The sequence below is a fragment of the Megalobrama amblycephala genome, linkage group LG19, assembly GCF_018812025.1.
Source record: "Megalobrama amblycephala isolate DHTTF-2021 linkage group LG19, ASM1881202v1, whole genome shotgun sequence".
NCBI lineage: Eukaryota > Metazoa > Chordata > Actinopteri > Cypriniformes > Xenocyprididae > Megalobrama > Megalobrama amblycephala.
This window is the reverse complement of record NC_063062.1, coordinates 20286608-20302643: the sequence shown is the minus strand read 5'-3', so window position 1 is coordinate 20302643 and position 16036 is coordinate 20286608. Positions and strand designations below refer to the sequence as shown.

The following is a 16036-nucleotide window of genomic DNA, read 5'->3' as shown; positions in this document are numbered from 1 at the left end:
TCAAAATTATCGATTTTTCTTTTATGCCAAAAATCATTAGGATATTAAGTAAAGATCATGTACCATGAAGATATTTTATAAATTTTCTACCATAAATATATCAAAAATTTATTTTTGTGTGGATATGCATTGCTAAGGACTTCATTTGGACAACTTTAAAGGCAATTTTCACCCTCAGATTGCAGATTTTCAAATAGTTGTATCTCGGCCAAATATTGTCCTATCCTAACAAAATCTCATTTTCAATAAAATTATAACTGGTTTTGTGGTCGAGGGTCACATATGTTCCTTTTATTATTAAAAAGGGGGATTTTACATTTTATGTATAACAATAATTAAAAATACATGTATAAAAATGTATGCATTTATGAATGTCTTTCTAAGGGAAAAGAAAAATGAAAGAAACAGTGAAGTAAAGCTGAAATAAAAAATACATAAAATTAAGCATTAAGCAACCAGAGCATGTGAAATTATTCAATACAAGCTTGCAAATATAGATCACAATATATCTCAAGTGCTTTACTGCTATAATAAGATTAAAAAAAATATGTTAAGTGTAAAAAAGTGTTTTTGTGTAAACTTAAAAATCTATGAACATCCATTCAAGGCAGTGTGTGTGTGTGTATATATATTATATAAATATATATATATACACACACACACACATATATATATATATATATATATATATATATATATATATATATATATATATATATATATATATAATTAGTGGAACATAGAACATACAAAAATAAAAACTAATATATATATATATATTTTTGTATGTTCCATTTTCACTTTCATTTTAGTTATTATTTTAGCACAAATATGAAAATGAGAAATGTTTCTAGCTAAAATAAAATAAGTTTAAGATTTTATTTTATTTCAGTTAACATTTATTTTATTGCAAATAACGAAAAAAAAAAAAAAAAAATATGGTTTTAGTTTTGGTTAACTATAATATCCCTGATTCAAGGGGTAGCCAATAAAAGAAAAACAATGAAAATATTTTTCTATGATAACACATGATGTTTATTTCCACAGAATGGCTCAGTGACTTTCATATGACAATCCTCTTGGTAATCCCCATGTAGGCAACACCATAAACATCAATTTAGAAATGATTGACTCTTTCTCAATAAATCCCAGTGAGCATCACTGCCTCCTCTAAAAACACAATCACAATATCAAACACAGTACACTCCGACCCGGCTGAGATTAATTTGGTTGAAAGAAAAGGGGAAAAGAAAACAAAATGAAATACAGACACCATCCTTCTTCCCACCTCTCCATACTCCTTGCATTTTCACATTAATGTCTACATATATCTTTATTCCAGAGGGAGATTTAGGTTTAAATGAGGATAAGCCAAGGCATGTTTTACATGAAGGACTGTTGTTTCTGACAGTATGAAAATTGTGCCCATAAAACTATAGTATCTTCACTATAGCACTCACTTTATAAGTTATCAAATCAGCATATTAGAATGATTTCTGAAGGATCATGTGACACTGAAGACTGGAGTAATGATGCTGAAAATTCAGCTTTCTAATGCAAATGGGCATTTACCGCCAATTAACCCACCATTGTCGGGTGTGGTAGAAACATGCCCTTTCTACAATCTAACATTGAGGAATGAGAATAACACCAATAAAAACTACTGGACTTGGCTTAAAATCAATTATAGGAACAGCAAAGGAGGTCACACATAATACTGAGAACGACAAAAAAAAAGTTTAAATAAAATAGTAAAATAATAAAAGAAGGTGTGGGCAAACATGAACATTTACAGCTATGTATCCCGTGACGGAGCCAGGATATTTTCATTGGCATGGCCAGGCAGGGGCCAGCAACCAATCTGGGGTGGCACAGAAACGCTCATTATTCCCAAAAAAATAAATAAAAAATTAGTGCCTATAACACAACTGAATACAATTCACGCGTTCACACTTACAAATAATCAGATAGAGTAAGAGAGTATGTGTATTTTGCATGCTGTCCGAGGGGAGGGCTCCAAGCTCTGAATTTGGCCCAAACCCAGAGCACTCCCCCATATCTCTGGGTGGGATAGGAAGCTGAGAATGAGGAATCAGAGTGGCGGAGGGATGCAGAAAAATGTCGAGAAACATAGGTGTGTCGTGCTGATTGGATTTTATTGAACGTATTCCTCCCGAACTTTGTTAATAAACCATTTAATTGTACTTAATTGTTACTGAAGTAGTGGTGCATGTAATAGATCAAGTAATACTCACTGAATTTGACCTTTTTTTCTTAATCCTAGAGCATTTATCATTTTCACGTCCAGTGCCCATGTTTATATAGCAAAAGCACTCATGCCCATCTATTCACCCATGGGTGTGAAAACGGTCTAAAAACGAGGTGTGTTCAGGCGCATTGTTGGCGTGTTGCTATTTTGAGGCAACTTAAAAACGACTGCGACATTGACGATATTTATTTATTTATTTTAAAAAGATTATTATTGTGAGATAAAGATAAAAATGCCTATATGTCATAATGGATAGTCATTGCATGTATCAGAATTACCTATCTGCGGTAATGATGAACAAAACTGGCTAATTATTTGACCAATCGTGGCAATACACACATGTATTTAAACTGACTCATCAGGTTGAAGGTGTCTATATTCCGCCAAGTAAATAGAAATCCGCCATCATGGTGCAAATGCTCCTGGCTTTTAAAGGGAATGGGAAATGACACTCTGATTGGTTTATAGCACGTTACACCCAAAACACACCATTATGTACACCATTAGGTACAACCCTTTTGGCCCATGCGTCTGATGCGCCGACCATCGTTTCCATCGCTAACAAAAGTGGATTTGGATATGCCCTAAATGGACCTGCGCCATGCACTTTAGACTATGCGCTTAAATCGTTAAAATAGGGCCTTAAATGTTTGACATCCAATTAGTTACCAAAATTAATAAATTGCAACAATTCTATCATACTTAACCTTATTACAAAGGAAAAAATGTGTTATCTTATGAATCCCCATGTGCAACAATGTGAATATGACAAAGGAAGTAGCACATAAAACAAATCCCAGAATGTGATATCTGTAATTTAATAAACAATTAAATGCAAAATGGTGCCTGTTTGAGTACAAATAAGGACTCGCATTTATTTGTGCATTAAATTACAGATCAAAATTACATTTAATTTGTGCCTTATATTATGAGCTCACGTAGCAGTATATACATTTTAAGGCGATGTTCATAAATGTGACGCATACAGTCAATCCAACATTTATTCAGACACCTTGAACATTTCATTCATTAATACAGTTTATTCACTATAGTTTAAAAAAATGGTAATAAAACATGACAAGATCTCAGAGTTAAACTGTGTCAGAAAAATTCATTTTAATTATGTCAGATAAAACTTAAGCAAAACATGGTCAGGTCAAAATGTCTGAATAATTTTTGGTTCCAAATTTTAATCAGTTTTACTGGTAGTCCACTGTATGAAGAATTTTTGGGTATAATATGTCACAGTTTACTTTATTTCACTATCCTCACTTACATAAATGAACTATAGTGTCCTGCACTCACTAGTAAAAATATCAAAAATGTCTGAATAATTTTTGGTTTGACTGTATATAACAGTTTTGATCCTGCTTTAATCATCTCCACATTTAATCATGTTGAATTTACCCAGCTGTTCAGCAATTCCGTATATCTACTGTTCGTCGGGGGATGCTCGCCGAGTCTCCCTCAGCACCATGTTTATGTTTTTTTTGTGCTCTTGTTTGATTTGCACCTGGGACGGTTTTAGGTCTAAATAAACTCAATTCTGGTCAAGATAAAAAAAGATGGTATTAAATGTTGTGGTGTTATTTCCATCAAGAGGTGCATCAATTTTTGGTCAAAATCTTGTATTGACAATGCAAGAGGTGAGCACTCTGTAAAGTCTTCTTCAGCACATCCCGAAGACTTTCAATGAATTTAAGGTCTAGACTCAGAGGTGCCAATTCATGTGTGAAAATGATTCTTCATGCTCTCTCCCAACCATTCTTTCACAATTTGAGCCTGATGAACCTTGACACTGTCATCCTGGAATATGGCCATTATCTTCCTACATGATTGTTTAAGAAATAAAAAGCTACACACTCCATCAATTAGGGTTAGAAGAACTGTTCCCAATCATATAACCTGCTAGAAATCGGTAATGATCCATTCATAGACTCTTAAGTATTTGCCTATTTAAATCTTTTTTTTTTGGGCCGGGCAGTGTATTAAATTACTGTATTTTTAAACAGGACCAAAAGAAAAAAGAAAGTGTCAGCTGACTTCTGACCTTCCACTCAGAAGTCCATAGAGAGGGAACGCTGCTGAACAGGGTTGGCATGGTTACGTACCATCACGACATTGCGTCCACGGTTGAAAACATCATTATAGCCAATTTCTTCCATTACACGTCCCTCCAGTCCCAGATCTTCATCTTCAAATGCCTCGTGCAGACTCTGTGCGCTGTAAGCGTGTGAGCGCGGATCGTGCGTGAAAGGTTGCGAGTGCGAGCTGCTCCTGCGTCCATGGAAACTGCCCCAGCCTCTGGCCCCAATGACCGTACTCAGCTCCTCAGGGGCCTGCGAGAGATGATGCGCTCTGTTGGCCATAACAATGGAGGCAGCGCTGCTCGGAGCACCACAGTGATGCTCGTGGACGCAGCGGGACACACTGGAGGACCGGCGGAGTTTCTGCAGACTCTCCAGCTCGTCCGACAGCTCGTCCGGGAGATCAGCTTCCCGCATGGAGAACAGCTCATACTGAGGTGGCTCCAGCACCTCCTGCATCTCTGCAGCACTGAATAGACCTTTACGGCTCAAAACCTGTAGGAGATAAATACACATTAGCAATGTCACATGTTGTTGCATTTTAATGTTTATGCCTGCTTGATGCTTAAAATCAGTGTAAAATAGCATTCACAACCCATTCTATTTTAGTAATTTTATGTATTTCTGGGTGAAAAGGATATTTAATAAGAAAAAATGTAAGGAGGGATATATGATTTTGATTTTATGAGGGATTTGTGACCATCTAAAAAGGAAAGTTGTTTCAGAGGTGGAGAATTACAATTTGATAAAAGTTTGCAGAAAACATTTTTGTAAAAATTTGAAATGAACATGCTAAATATGACTGCGTTTGTGCATTCAATACACGAGTCAAGTAAATTTTTATTATTAAATTATTAAAGTTATATTGTTCATTAATTTTAATTAATGGCTTTTTTCAGATAGAGCTGCTTAGTTTTGACAAGAATTATAATCATGATTATTTTGGTCAATATTGAGATCACGATTATCTATTTATTGACTTTATCATGCATTTATTAAACTTAATAAATGAAAAACTTGTTAAACTAAAAAACTCAAATTATAAATGAGATAAGTAATTTAAAGTAAATTTATATATATACATTTTTATACACAAAATAGCATATATAAGAAGTTTATACACATATACACATTTATAAAAATAATAAATTATATCAAATTAAGATAAACTGTAGTGCACTTAAGTAACATATTTAAGAAGGGCTGAAGCACAGACACACTGTAAAGGAAAGGCGTGCACAGGATTTATAACACAAGACAAAATTAGAACATCATTTCAAAATGGAATTTGGCTTAATAATCGTTTTTTCATGTATTTTGTTATAATCATTGGAAGCCGCAATCGTAATCGCCCAGCGATGCTGTCAGGATGATGTTCTTTTGATTAAAGATTTTGAAAATAACCTTTTTTTTGTCTTTGGAATAAAATTCATGGCGGAATCATTTACAATTAGACCAGGAACATGTATTAAAAACAAAAAGTCAGTTTAATTGCTTATATTATTATGTTGACTTCATTTGCCAAACTAGTGAATTCTGCAAAAACAAAGGTTTTCCATAAACCTGCCCTTGCCATTGATCAAACAAACAGAGCCAAAGTCACACCAGTGGCTGAGTCAATATTGCAGTGTCGGAAGGCTGAAATAAACAAAAGCACTAGTAATGTTTTGATAGCGCCACAGTGTTTACTTTTTTTCAGGGAAATCAACCTACAAACAGCTTATATTATGTTTATATGAAGCTGATGAATAGAACACTTAATGTTGAAAAGTATATAACCTTAAAGTGCATTTCTGACATCTGTACTGTAGGAGGCTGCTTCTCACTCATGAATTTCTCATTCTAAATGTTGATTTCTCAATATAAATAATAACCTTCTTTCTCGGCTGCTTCATCTGTATAAATACAGATATGATGAGAAGAAGAAAGACCACACCAGTGGCCACTCCAATCACAATGCAATGAGTTTTACTCATTTGATGGAAAAAACTTTTAGACTTCTTTTCTGAGAGAGAGACAGAACAAAGACAAAAGAAAGCAGAAGAGGACAGGGTCATGAGTGAGGAAAAATTATATTTTCCACCTAAATGAGAACAATGACAATAAAACTGAATTCATGAATCCTTATGACTGCTTTACATATCTAGGCCACATGGCATTTTCTGTACTCCATAAAAACACTTTAACCCATGACGTCCAATCCTTCATAGACTAATAATTCAGTATGCATAAATATTACGTGCTAAATATACAACATTCATTTAGTGAACATCAGTTCATTGAGGTCAAACCCCTGAAGGAGGGAATCTAGTTCTATAAAAAAAACTTGAGAAAGCTTTTACATCTCATTAGCGACACTAGTTGGAAAATGGTCACGTGAAAGCACACTTTTACCTTTGCAATTGTTCTCATCCCAGGGAAACACACAGTTCTGAACACCATTACAGACCAGAGTATTGTTGATGCACATGTTGCTGTGACAGAAAAATGTGTTGGCCAAACATGGAGCTGCAAAACAGAGTTTTTAATGAGAAGAAAATCAGGCAGACACCACACCACATGCTTGAAATCTAGAACCATCGGACAATTTTCTAGTATCATTGATCAGGTTATTGTGTCTCTTAAAACTACTGAAGCAAATATTCTGACACATTTTGCTTAGTTAAAGATGGTTTTTGTGTTATAATGTATTCCTAGACAAAGGATTGAAGCTACAGGAAAATGTCATGCAAAAAGTTGGAAAACAAAAAATCTGTAATTTTTATCTGTTTGCATTCAATGGAACACTAACAGCATATGGATAAGTAAGTAATTACAAAATGTTCATTTTTGGATGAACTATTACTTTAATAAAATTGCAGAAAGTAAAAAGGTACGTGAATGCTTACGTTCAGCAAAGACCGTAAAGAGCATCCGGAACCGGCTCAGTTTGCTGGTCTCGTCGGCCCACATTCGAACAACACCCACGGTATTGTCAAGTGTGATGTCATTGGCAACAGTGCTGCAGAATTTGGCCTTTAAATCTTCAATGGCATTACTGCCTTCATAGATCGCAACAAAGTTTTTCTTACACTCATTCGAGTTCTCCATCTGATAGTCCAGAAAGCGGAGATAGATCTGCGTAAAAAAAAACACACATATTAAATCTACTGTAATTATGTAAAATGTTACACACAGGGGTCTGTGACCATTTCAGTCGTATTTCTGTGCATCTCTGACAAAACACACAGCTGTGTTTTGTTGATGAATGAATCAGTTTTTAAGCAAATCGGGTGAGTCGATGATTCAGTGACCCATTCACAAAGACAGCTGTGTCCGAAATAGCACCCTATTCCCTTAAATAGGGCATTATTTGAGGGGACAGCCATATGTAGTGGTGTACAAAACCATTATCAAGTGCACTCATTCAATCCCACATTGCACCGATGCAATGAATAACGAGTGTACAATCAACATATGGTCAACAGCTAGAGAATACCCGTATTGCACTGTGAGAATCACACAGCGAATGAATTCCTGCGCCTGACCAGAAGTTGGTGCCCGCAGCTGAATCATCCATGCATCCATTTTACAAACCGCTGGTCCAATGTGGGTACAGCGTAATATCATACTGGTATAAATTCCTTGTTATTTGATTACTAAATTGTTTAATTAAAGTTTATACATAGTTTTCATGACAGAGTTCAAGATAAATCTTGAACTGGAGCTGCCAGTTGTTTCAAATAATTATTAAACAGCAAGCACAAACCATGCAAAAGTGCCAGCCCTTCCGGCACACCCAGTGTCCAAATTCACTCACTCATTTCCATTCACTTCCTCAAGTGAACTATATTAGTGGACTAATGTAGGGAATAGCGAATGAATTAGCCGTTTTGAAGGAATGGAATGATTGATTTAGTGACAAAGACAGTGACCTGTCGCCATCTACTGGTGGTTTTAGTTTCATTTTAGAGTATTGTTTAATTATTTTAATCATTTAATATTTCTATATTCACAATTTAAATACAATTTATTTAAATAAATATAAATTTATGAATTTGACATAAAAGATTTTATTATAAATAATTGTAAATATTGCCCTGCTATGGGAAAGTTGATTAGTAGGTGCTCCTAAATCTTTGACTGTGCTCCTAATTTTTTTTTAAATTAGGGTTAGAAATGTAATGAAATGCAAGCGTAGAGCCCTAACATATAAAGTTTTATTATAAGGCTTTCTGAAAAATTGGATTCTAATTGGTCATTCACAGCATTCTGTTTAAAATATTTCATATAAAGATGCAGAACTGCATAATTGCAAATTTTCCCAGGCAACCTATTTCCTACATAGCTGTGCTAGTTTCATGGCCACTTTCGTCTCATGTCATAAAATAATTTCAGTATTTAAATGGTCCATTTATTTATTTGGTAGGAAGTTGTGTAAGAAGCAGGATAACATACATTATCATAAAATTAATTATTCCATGGTGATACAAAAACATCTACTTGATCTCAGTGACTGTACATGATCCCTTACAAATCTATGTGAGAGGAACATATGTTTACCCAGGGCTGCATTACTAACCTTAGACATAGGTGGAGCTCGTATGGTCCAAATACAATCCAATGCTTCCCCTGATTTTACCTTGTTTTCCTCCTCAACTTGACTAGATCTGATTATACCATCTGATCCAGACATTTCAAACTGACAGTCTGAGGGGAAGAAATTAACATTATAACATTAAAATATTATTAACATTAAAGCTTTAAAGTACTTGAGAAGGAGACCTGAGAGTCTGCAGACTGCATCTGGGAAAAGTAATACTAATAAATTCTGGGGCACTGAAATATTCAGGAGTTTACATAACTGATGCACTAAAGATGGAATTTACATTTATATTTGTTGGGCTCGGTAACCATAGCAACTGAAAAAGAGAATGTATAAAGTGTTATTCTGATAGGTAGCAAAACCTTCAAAAAAAATCAAGTATTAAGAACAATTCTATTTCCGCAGGACATGCCAGGATTAGTTAACAGGTTAGTAGAATTCTAAAACAAATATTATCAGTAATATATATTGCCAAAAGTATTAGGACAACCCTCCAAATCATTGAATTCAGGTGTCCCAATCACGTCCATGGCCACAGATGTATAAAATCAAACAACTAGGCATGCAGACTACTTCTACAAACATTTGTGAGATTGTGTCTGCCACTGGACTCTAGAGCAGTGGAAATGTGTTCTCTGAAATGTGACGAATCACGCTTCTCTGTCTGGCAATCCGATGGACGAGTCTGGGTTTGGCGGTTACCAGGAGAACGGAACTTGCCTGACTGCATTGTGTCAAGTGTAAAGTTTTGTGGAAGGGGGATTTTAGTGTGGGGTTGTTTTTCAGGGGTTGGGCTTGGCCCCTTAGTTCCAGTGAAAGGAACTCTTAATGCTTCAGCATACCAAGACATTTTGGACAATTTCATGTTCCAACTTTGTGGGAATAGTTTGGGGATGGCCGTTTCCTGTTCCAACATGACTGCGCAGTGCACAGGTCCATAAAGACATGGATGAGCGAGTTTGGTGTGGAGGAACTTGACTGGCCTGCACAGAGTCCTGACCTCAACTCAAGAGAACACCTTTGGGATGAATTAGAGCAGAGACTGCGAGCCAGGCCTTCTCGCCAACATCACTGCCTGACCTCACAAATGTGCTTCTAGAAGAATGGTCAAAAATTCCCATAAACACCTAAACCTTGTGGAAAGCCTTCCCAGAAGAGTTGAAGGTGTAATAGCTGCAAAGGGTGGCCAACTCCATATTAAACCCCAAGAATGGGATGTCGTTAAAGTTCATGTGCAGGTAAAGACAGGCATCCCAAAACTTTTGGCAATATAGTGTGTGTGTGTGTGTATATATATATATATATATATATATATATATATATATATATATATATATATATATATATATATAAAAATGTATTTATAGTGTGCCTTTCTCAAACTCAAATCACTACATGTACAAAATGAGATATCAAACAAAGCAAAAATACATAATATAAAGAAAATGCACATTAATAAATTATAAATTAAAAGCTTGACTAAAAAGATGTGTCTTAAGAAGTATCTTGAAAGATTAGTTCACTTTCAAATGAAAATGTCCTGGTAATTTACTCACCCCCATGTCATCCAAGATGTTCATGTCTTTCTTTCTTCAGTCGAAAAGAAATTAAGGTTTTTGATGAAATCATTCCAGGATTTTTCTCCATGTAGTGGACTTCAATGGAGCCCAAACGGTTGAAGGTCAAAATTACAGTTTCAGCGCAGCTTCGAAGCGTTCTACATGATCCCAGATGAGAAATAAAGGTCTTATCTAGAGAAACCATCACTCATTTTCTTAAAAATAAATACATAAATAAAATTATGTAAGTTTTAACAATAAATGCTCATCTTGAATTAGCTCTCTTCTTATTATTATTCTCTATTTGAATTCCAGCAGTGTAGACACTGCTAAGTGTATTACTGCCCTCCAAAGGTCAAAGTTTGAACTAATTGTTATATACTTGCACTAGCATATTGTATATGACAATTTAGTTCAAACTTTGACCTGTGGAGGGCAGTAATACACTTAGCAGTGTCTACACTGCTGGAATTCAAATAGAGACGAAGGAAGAGAGCTAGTTCAAGGTGAGCATTTATGGTTAAAACATTAAAAAAAAATTTTTTTTTTTTAGAAAATGAGCAATGTTTTCTCTAGATAAGTCCCTTATTTCTTGTCTGGGATTGCTGTAAACTGTAATTTTGACCTTCAACCATTTGGGCTCCATTGAAGTCCACTATATGGAGAAAAATCCTGGAATGTTTTCATCAAAAACCTCAATTTCTTTTCAACTAAAGAAAGAAAGACATGAACATCTTGGATAACATGTGGGTGAGTAAATTATCAGGAAATTTTAATTACAAAGTGAACTAATCTTTAACACAATCCCAAGATGTAGCATTCCTAATTGATGCAGGTAATGAGTTCTATAACTTAGGGGAATTATATATATATAAAATCTGAAATGAAAATCACCTACTAACATTTTAAATTATTTGTGCACAAAAAAACTATATAACTGTACAATTACCAACCATAAATGTTGATGACAAATGTAATGATTCTTAAACTTTACACAAGTAGTTGGTTTATCCAAAGCAATAAATAGACATATTACTGGAACAAACCCGCTGGAATAACCACTTCCCAACCCATGCTTCATACACAAGTGTTATTCAGTTTACCTGGAATGGGATTCAAGAGTCCTCCAACATGGAGATGAAAATCAGGATCTGGATGCCAGTGAGGTTTTTGGATAATAAAAATCAAGTGCAATAAATGAATACAAAAGGAACAGAGCTAAAAGGCATCAGTGTAAATGATTCTAAGATCTAACTGCATGAAGAACTGCAAGATGTATTTACCTGCAGTATATGAATACTCCACCCTGAAACCCATGCCTTCCAGCTCCTCGTCACTGGAAAATCTGATCCACATAAAGCGTCCAGAGGAGGTGACAATCCCTGGACTCTTTTCTCCGCAGAACCGATTAATCAACGGAGAGAAAACAAACGGCCCATCACGGATTTCAATGTTATCAAAGCGGCACTCGAAGGACGGCTCGATGTAGTAGATGTCATTGAAAGTGAGCTGGATTCTCTTCCGTGGATGGGCTGATGTAGATGAGAAAGAGGTTATAACTAACATGACTAACTGTTGTGACAATGTCATTTCTTTTTTAGGATTCTTTGATGATTAGATTTATTTCTATTTATTTGAAATAGAAATCTTTTGAAACATTATACATGTCTTTACTGCCCCTTTTGATCAATTTCATGCGTATTGGCTGAAAATTCTGTCAAATTAAAGAATTTATGTATGCAGTGCATGCTTTACCAAAACAACAAATAGGAAAGAATAAGTATCTTTGCATGTGGAAGTGAGACTCATACCCTCCAGTATGTACACACACTCCTTGTTTGGCGGGTAGGTGTTGGGGTAGTTTGGGGAACTGAATGATCCCCCATTTGCTGTCTGGATCAAAGTTCCACAGTGAGCGGGCTTCTTATCCTCAACAGCCACATTCTGAGGCAAAGCTAACAGCACACACACATACACATATACATACACACACACATAAGGTGATCTACGTTAAAGGCAATGGTTATTAAAGCAAAACAGATGGGAAAGACTCGAAATATAACATGTGGCTTTGCAGGCAATTTCGTAATTCAAACCTACCTTGAGTTTTCTGTGCCAATGCGAAACCCTCCTCTATCAGGATAAGCAGAACCAAGGCTGCAAAAAACATTTTTTATTACAATTTAAAATAGCTGTCTGTTATTTGAATACATTTTAAAATGTAATTTCTTCCTGTGATGGGAAGCTGAATTTTCAGCATTATTACTCCAGTCTTCAAAGTCACATGATTCTTCAGAAATCATTTTAATATGCTGATTTGATACTCAAGAAACATTTCTTATTATTATCAATGTTGAAAACAGTTGTGCTGCTTAATATTTTTGTGGAAACTGTGATACATTTTTTACAGGATTCTTTGATGAACAGAAAGTTCTAAAAAAACAGCTTTTATTTTAAATAATTAAAAAAAACTTTTATCTTTTGTAACATTATAAATAAATCTTTACTGAGCAATACTGTGTAAAAGGTGGATGTTATATTGTACAGGTCACGTTAATAAAATTCAGTAAGCTCCCTAACTTATGATATACATCCACACATTCAGAGTTTCCAATTTACATGGTTTATTAAAAGGAAAATGATGCCTAGGATTTGAACTCAGGTTGTTTCGCAGTCATAGCTCCATTTCAACGTTGATGTCATTGATGATGCTTAACAACACTGGTTTTTAAAATATGTGTTGGGCAGGTTTGTGTTTTACAGTAAGATAAACCAATTACTAATATTTGCTCATGTTTCTCACCATAATAATGGAGTAATATGTAGATTTCTAAACAATAATTTGTAGCAGACAACTGCAATTTACAGTATAATGGAGACCTAAAATGTACACAGCATAATAGGAATAACCCAACTACCACACCTGTCTCGTTTTTCTTTAAACAGGTAACATTCTGGGCTGGCTGACCAAACAAAGTAGAGTGAAAAGCCAAAGTCAACTAATGTTTTAACAAATAAACTATAAAAGACTTTATGACCTGGATGAATGAAAAACATCTCTGACAAAAATTCCATTAAAGGTGCAATATGCAAGAATTTTGCAGTAAAATATCCAAAAACCACTAGGCCAGTGTTATATATTTTGTTCACTTGAGTACTTACGATATCCCAAATGTTTCCAACTATTTGTAAATCGTGAGAAAATTGCAATTTTAACCAAGGATAAGGGACGTGTGAGGAGTCGCCTGTCAATTGCGTCATACCAGCATTAACCCTCGGTTTCCGGTTTTATTTTGTAGAAACCATGGAACCATGGAAACAATGTCTATTAAAACATGTAATATATTAAAGCGTCTTTGTTGGGAACAACTATTTGGTTACATTTATAGACAGAAAACTGATTGTTGTTATATAGCTCAACACATATATTCTTATTGTTTAAATCTAACTTACTTGATTTTTTTGCGAATACCATGCCTCAGAGAAAAAAACACTATTTTGTGAAGTAACTAACATAGCATAATCAGACGCAGCTTTATTTTTAGTAACAGTAATACAGCATTTTCTCCATCATACAATACGTTTTAAAATTAGTTGCATGCCATTTATCAACACAAGCATTTAATATGATATTCTAAAATCAATCTACAACAAGTGTCTCACAGCAGCCGCCGAGCGAATGCACAAAGTAACGCTATAACATTTTCAACACTCTCAAATGTATCTAATATGTTAAACAGAACTGTGTTACCTCATACTCATGACCGAGATTCCGCACTCAAATTTGGCGTCATCAAGGCACGCCTTTGCTTTGAATAGGCCTCTAGCGACCTCTAGGGGACAGAAAATATTACATATTGCACCTTTAACAAAAATTACTATGGTATTACCATGGTTCCATTGCAATGCTATGGAATTCTTTTAAGCATTTTGAAGTACCATGCATTGTATAAAAAAATATTTAAAAATAAATAAATAAAAATCAACCCATAACAACTGAAAATGTAAGTTTAAATGCTGCAATGATTTTTAAATGGCACAACCTGCAGTTAATTTCACCAAATGTGACTGACGTATATGTGAATGTGAAAAACGTATAAAACGGAATATAATTGACGATTGTGTCAAGTTAGATGAAGGGAGACAAAGATACTTTTATGACAATTATGAAAACATTTTACAGTGAGGCAAATTAATATGTTGAATATCATTAAGCACCACAGTATTACCATCTGATATGGTACTGTACTATGGTAAAACCACAGTACTTTATTGTAAATGTAGCCTATATGGATTTTACAATTCTCAAAACATGTTTGACACTTGCACAAATACGTTAACAGATTTAGACAAAACATTCATCAACAACAAAGTAACATTATCAATAAATAAAACAAACTTACCCTCATGCATTTCCACTTTCACTGAACACTTTTGCTCTCGTGAGATTGTTTGATGTCTACATTTTCAACGACATGAAATTCGACTGTCGCAATACGGTTCTGCAACAGATTTAATGAATAAAGAAGCATCTCGATCCTGGAATATATTTGAAAAAATCCATTTGAAAGCACTAAAATTAAACTGTATACGCCGAGGCGTTTGCAGAAACTCCTGAGCGCTGTGCTTCTGAACAGCGTGTTTTCATTTTGACACTGATGTGAGAGTGAGAGAGAGAGAGAGAGAGAGAGAGAGAGAGAGAGAGAGAGAAGGCTTGGCTCATGAATATTAATTAATTTCATGACCTAGGCACAGTATGTGTAGTTGATTTGCTGAAAGGAGAAAATTCGGTAGCATTCAACTGCTGATTAATGGCTACTCATGAATATTAAATACGTCACTGTTAATACAACATTTTATGTTGTATATGTATATAATACGACATTAATATAATATTATTTTATTTTATTATATTTATATTGAAGATATTTAAAAATGTTTTAAATATCATAAATATAAATAAACGTGAAATAATGAATGAAATATGAAATTATACATAAGAATATGAAACTATAAATTATAAATAATTAAATATATACTCTGTCATGACAGTTACATCCAAACTGCTTTGGGCACTCAGGGCTGAGGTTAGTCAGAGCTACCATATTTTAGTACTAATATTTTCCGCAGCATTGCGTCTTTGCACAAAATTTGGAGGCGGCACAGAACCTGTACCGAGCAGTCCTAAAGGGTTAGTTCACCAAAAAATGAAAATACTGTCATTAAGTACTCACCATCATGTCGTTCCACACCAGTAAGACCTTCGTTCATCTTCAGAAATTCACAAATTAAGATATTTTTGATGAAATCCAAGAGCGACAAGTATACTATTTGTGCGCAAAAACAAAACAAATATAACGACTTTATTCAATAATTTCTTCTCTACCCTGTCAGTTGATGCAGTGAACACAGTGCAGACACTTCCGTGTTTACGTCCAAATACCGGCTCAGTATTGGCCGACGCATGTGTGTGATGCTGATGCAGGAGCCAACCAATACAGAGTCGGCGTTCTCTGACGTAAACATGGAAGCTCTG

The 16036-nt window shown here is 34.8% G+C and overlaps 1 protein-coding gene across 1 annotated transcript; it reads right to left on the bottom strand.

The window, feature by feature from the left end:
- Positions 1-4036: 4036 nt before the first annotated feature.
- On the bottom strand, positions 4037-15166 carry neto2b (neuropilin (NRP) and tolloid (TLL)-like 2b). Its single transcript, XM_048169602.1, has 10 exons — positions 14904-15166; positions 12601-12657; positions 12312-12455; positions 11784-12032; positions 11604-11651; positions 8918-9045; positions 7245-7473; positions 6751-6864; positions 6231-6361; positions 4037-4851 (listed from the first exon to the last, which is right to left on the bottom strand). Exons 1-10 carry the CDS (start codon positions 14911-14913, stop codon positions 4327-4329), a joined length of 1635 nt encoding a protein of 544 aa, XP_048025559.1. The 5' UTR covers positions 14914-15166; the 3' UTR covers positions 4037-4326.
- Between the last annotated feature and the right edge of the window lie 870 nt (positions 15167-16036).

Coding starts and splice junctions, on each gene's coding strand:
- neto2b (XM_048169602.1), bottom strand. Junction 12,456..12,600: donor ATTGGCACAGAAAACTCAAG/GTAGGTTTGAAT, acceptor GTGTGCTGTTAG/CTTTGCCTCAGAATGTGGCT. Junction 12,033..12,311: donor GTGTGTGTACATACTGGAGG/GTATGAGTCTCA, acceptor CATCTACATCAG/CCCATCCACGGAAGAGAATC.